The sequence below is a fragment of the Mesitornis unicolor genome, unplaced genomic scaffold (assembly GCF_000695765.1).
Source record: "Mesitornis unicolor isolate BGI_N332 unplaced genomic scaffold, ASM69576v1 Scaffold21301, whole genome shotgun sequence".
NCBI classification, from domain to species: domain Eukaryota; kingdom Metazoa; phylum Chordata; class Aves; order Mesitornithiformes; family Mesitornithidae; genus Mesitornis; species Mesitornis unicolor.
Window position 1 is genome coordinate 685 of NW_010166039.1, and position 5396 is coordinate 6080.

The 5396-nt window shown below is 39.1% G+C and overlaps 1 protein-coding gene across 1 annotated transcript; it reads right to left on the bottom strand.

The window, feature by feature from the left end:
• Positions 1-2969: 2969 nt before the first annotated feature.
• On the bottom strand, positions 2970-5045 carry COMMD2 (COMM domain containing 2; the record flags this gene model as incomplete). The annotated part of the gene is made up of 3 exons (XM_010194840.1): positions 2970-3167; positions 3669-3842; positions 4963-5045. Coding segments are annotated over 3 exons (455 nt in total), but the record flags the coding sequence as incomplete, so codon positions are not given.
• Between the last annotated feature and the right edge of the window lie 351 nt (positions 5046-5396).

Sequence of the window (5396 nt, forward strand, 5' to 3'; positions counted from 1 at the left end):
AGTTCAGTCCTGAGTGGTTCTGTGCATCTGCACACTGTGCTGGCATGAAGTCTGCCAGAATTTCGTGGTCTATCAAGAACGTGCCAGCAAGCCATTCGGGAGCTGCTTTCTTCATAAAACCAAAAGCTGCTGGGCATGCTCAGGAAGGGCTGTTCTGCACAACAAAGTGAAATTTGCAGTAAAATAAATTATACAAAATGCTATGCTGAAGGTAACAGATTATGTTCTATACTTAAAAGATTTCTAAAGATGAAATAGTAACACACTCAACTTCCACACAGATTACTCAGAACTTAATTGACGCTTGTAAATTGCTTCAAGACTAAAATGCAGTTTAGCCTACTGATCAAATTTGATTAGTCACTTTGCTAAAAAATTGCTTTTAAAAACGTAAGTTGAAAGTCACTTTCTTCTGTTATAAAATCAACAAGCAGTTCTTCCAGACTTGGAAAAAAATAGCAGAGAAATGGCCTCAAATTTAACTTTGCTTTTAGTGGCTAGATACTGGAGCAAACTTTTAAAAGCCTATAAAAAAAAAGGGTTAAAAGTAGCAGCATTACTTTTTTTTTTAACAGTTTGTGAATAATGCTTTATATTCTCCGTGTCTTCTGCAAGGGTTTCTATAAAGCAAATTCATGAAAGGAAACAAGTTATATTAAATATAGCTTTATATGTCACCCTTAATTTTAGATAGAGTTTACATTAAAACTAAAAAATCTAGCCCCACGAGTGAATTCCGATCATAGCACTACCTATGGGTTACCCGAGGAGATGCTTTATCCCTCTCCAGCCTGACCTGCACAAACACAGCAACTCCAGCGTGGGAGCAGCAGTGCAAGGTGCCCTTGCTGTACACCCCACCAGTCCTCGTGGTTTGGGCACAGCTCTGCTGTCTGCACTCAGCGCTCCTGTCCATGCAGCTGCAAAGCCTCAGTAGCTGCTGTGCACATCCTGAAGACAGGGAAAGGAGGAATTTGCAGAGCTGTAGAAAGACCCATTAAAACCTCATGTAAAGGCAAATCTGCCTTTCTTATAATTAGGCTGAAGTCCCTAGCTGCTGAGGAGCTGCTTTTTCAGGCTCAGCACTTCTCCCCAGAACAAACCAAAAAGTTCAATCCAAAAGCAACGTGCTTGCTATAAAGGATCTTGCTCATTGCTTTTCTCTCCTTTGTTAGCGGATCACTGCCAGAGTTTGAGTTTCTCTAAATTTCACACAGCTTCAAAGTTTAACCTTGACCATCCCCAGTTCAGGTCATTTTTTGTTAGAGGAAACAAGATCATTCGGTGTTGCAGGTTTTACTTCAACACTGTTGTAGTAAGCTTCAGAAAGCCAATATGCAGGCTTTGCAGTAACGCTGCATTCACAAAATCCACTCAGAACTGTCCGTTTTACTCATGGTCACTGAGGGGAACCCTCCCCTTCTCTTCTAGCACATGCTTCAGGACATAACTCACATGTAAACTGCCAGCATGTACCATGATGCCAGCTAGTTCTACAGCAGCAAGCTTTCTTCTTAAAAACGGTTGAGACAGAAAGGTAAGTATGTTCAGATTCATAGGGCAGCAGTGAGATGTAACATGAAGTGCTCCCAGAACCCATATAAAACCTGTGTTTTGCTGCCACGAGTTCCAGGCTGTGGGAACACTGGCCTACCTATAGGCTGTTCTTGTATTTAACCTGAAAATGTAGGCCAAGCACAATAAAAAAAAACACCTCAGAAATCCCAAGTACTAGCAATTGATCACATTTAATTACCACATACTATGCGTGAAGAAAATGCTGATTCTATGAAAAAAGTCACCACGCATGGATGGCAAATGAAGCACCCTGATTCATAATGAGAGAGGAAATTAAGTTTGTTCACACCACCGCCACACTGTATGAAGCAATTACAGAGCAAGTAACTCGAGAGTCTATAAAACTTACTCTTTTAAAGTGGTAGTAAGTGTTACCAACTAAAGCACTTCTGCCACACAGGTTTCATTTGAAATAGTTTCTCTCAAAACTACAAAAATTTAAAGTAGTAAGAAAATAATGCATTTGTGAATTTAGAACCCCAATACAGAAATTGTGTTGATATGAAAGACAGTAAGTATACAGTTATTGCCAGAATCTGCATGTTAAGGTTGTCTCTTGTCTCTCCAACATACTTCAGGGGCTTTATGATGCAACCTCACCAGTGACAGTAAAACATCAAGTAGTGAAACTATTTAACTGTAGTCACAAGACCTACAAAATACTGCATCAGAATACAACTGAAGTGACTTTTGACATAACTTTTGTTAGGCGTTTTTCTTAAAAACGGAAAAGCGTTGTTTTTGTTGCAATACTTGGATAGTCTTTCCTGTATAAGCACACTGTCCAAGTAGGGCCACAAAAACTGTTGCGTCACAAGATGAAGATAGATTTAGCAGAAGTCAACGCTCCTCCTGATCTGCCTCCCAGGCCATGGATTTACTTTTGCCATTTTTTAGATCACCTTTACATATGGAAATAAACAGTCTCACATGTACTCTTACACACGAGTCCAGGTGGAAGAGACATTGCTGTCAAGTATCATACCCACCAGTAGAGGGTTTTTTAAAAAGTTTCAGAATAGAGGCGAAACCAAGGGAAAGAAACTACTTGGTAAAGGTAAAAATAAATATGCGACCTCATCTAATATTGAGACAGCTCTAATTAATGTAGGAAAGCCCTTCAATTAGAACTACACTAATTGAGAGCTAAAGAAACTCTCAGCATAGCATGCTGTATTTCTACATTTGCAAAGAAAGCAGTTGCCTATCTTGCATGACGCAAGCGTGCAAAGTCAGCACCTGAGGACACTCAGCCTGTAATTACTGGCTCAAGATCCTGGCACAGGAAAGAATTTCATCTGATCCAGATGTTTACTTTTCCTCAAAACGCATTCGTGAACACTTCAAGTTGTTTCATAACTGCTCAGTAAGACAACAGCCATGCATCAGTACTATTTCATGTTGCGCACTATTCTCCTGCAATGGTTTGTTTTCATTTCCCCCAGCGCCTGTTCCAGTTGCTGAATGAGGTGGAGGAGGGTGGAAGGGTCGGTTTGCAACACCTGGGCCTTGTGGTCCTCATTCTGATCAAGATGCAGCTTTATGGTCACAGCAGGCTTAATCTGTTGCCTCAAACTTCTGCTTGCAAGCTGCGTGAGGGAGTTCAGGTGAAATGGGAACAGGGAAACAAACAGAAGATGACGGTTACCAACTGTCATATTCACAGGTCTGCAGGACCTGCTTGGAGGACAGTTTAAAAACCCTTTTCATCCACATCAAAGATATACACAATCTGTTATTTAGTTTTATCATGCAGCAATACTAATCCACTTTAGTAAATGCTTTCATAATATTTCTGAAAAATAGGTTCTAATTAAAACCAAATATATTTAGTATATGCTAGCATTTTAAAAACGCCAATGGAGCTATGAATTCAATTTTCACAAAGCAATAAATGCTTTGCATCATTACATATCCTGTCCATCTTACAACTACTACCTTTGGTGCAATAGCAAAATGATGTCAGTTTTAAACATGCGAGAAACTGCCGCCTTAATTACTCTGAAATATAAATTCACTTTTTGTAGTTATTTTTGATGCTAAAAAAATACAAAGTAAAGTACAGAATACTAGAAACATATTAAAGTTACCTGCACATCCAGTCTCCACTCCAGACTGTGATAGCTGGGAAGCTTTGGTGCCAGCTCACCAAGAATGCTCCTGATCTCTTTCCTGTTATCAAGGTACAGCTGGAGCAGTAACTTGTTTAATTCATCTGAGAATCCCAGAACATGAATGGACTCTTGGAAGTCTATCTCAGAAATCTAGAAATAACAATTTAGGCCTTAATAGAGAACTGTGTAATAATGAGTTTTTGTTGAGAAACACAGAAAACTGTAAGTAAACATTACACATACGGTATGTTGCAGTTATTTTCTTGCAGGAATGTGCGAGGACAATTCTACAGCTAGGACAAAACAAATCATGCTGTAGGTGATTCACACATGTTGATTACAGCTGATTTTCATGAGCTTCAGGAACAGTTTTAGATCAGGTTTTTTTAAAAAGAGAAACATTCAGCATCCTCACACTTAAGCCTTCGTATCAGAAAATAAAATGCAACACAAAAAAGCATCTGAACTTTCTCAGAAGGAAGTACGTATGTTGATCATCTATTTATCAACGGTATGTTAACATAACATTGATATTCAAATTATAAATGCTCTGAAACAATTTGAATGTCTGCACATGTGAGTGCCAGGCACAACTTTTAAGGCTCCTGTTTGTCCTGGTTTTGCTAGGACTGAATTGTAGAAATCCCTTGAAGTGTTCCAGCAGTGTATCCTTTAACGAACACAAGTTAATGCTGGAACTTTGGCTGGGATGGAGTTGTTTTCCTTAAGAAGCTTATAAGGTTTTTTGGTCATTGTTTTCATTTTTGCTGACAGATCTTAATATTTTTTCAAGGTTTCACTTGCATCTGTGGTTACAGGTGTGTTTTTGTTATTGTTTGGTTGGTTTGGTTTTTTCCCTTCTCTCTGCACAAGAGAAAGCATTCATATCGTAAATACATTCTGTCATCAACTCTATTATACCATAACACACTATAATTTCTGTCAATCAGCTCACTGTACTCCAAGGGAAGAGTCTCCAATATTTCAGTCCCTTCCCCAGCTGTTGTGCAGAGCAGTGCCTACTTAAGTAAAATTTGGAATTTCTTGTCTCTGCATCCCTTCTCCATGTCTTCATTGTTCAAATACTCTACTGTATCAATAGTAAAGTCTTTCCAATAGAAAGCATAAACTTTTTGAAATTTAAAAAAATTATGTCCTCAGAATCTTGAACTAGAATATTTCCCCATTCATCAGCATTTTCAGAACTAGAAGTGCATCGAAGACATCTTTTGAGTGCAACCCTGAATCCATTACGCAGAGCTGTCCTTACCATCAGCTTGGAGCTTTCAGTGAGAAGATACATCAGTCCTTCTACCCCATGCTGAACGGTGTCAATACCAAGATCAAGTTTTCCTTTAAAGAGAGCACAAAGTACCTTTTACTACATAATACACAAAACTGCAAATTTATCCAAAACTAACTTGCAAAATCTGCACAGAAAAGACAAAAAAAAAAGGAGAATAGAATATCTTTCCTATAATAACATAAGGGAATCAAGCAGCAAATTGGATCCCCCACCCAAACCAACCAACCAAAACAAAATAAATCTCAAGAAAAATCCAAGCCAATTTCTTATGGTGTGACACAGAGAAAACTGCACACTCGCATACTAGAGCCAGGTCATGAGCGCGCTGGTGCAGAAAAGAGCAACTCGCAGGTTTGGTCAGGGACAGAGGCTCTGAAGACCACCACCTGCCCCCGCAG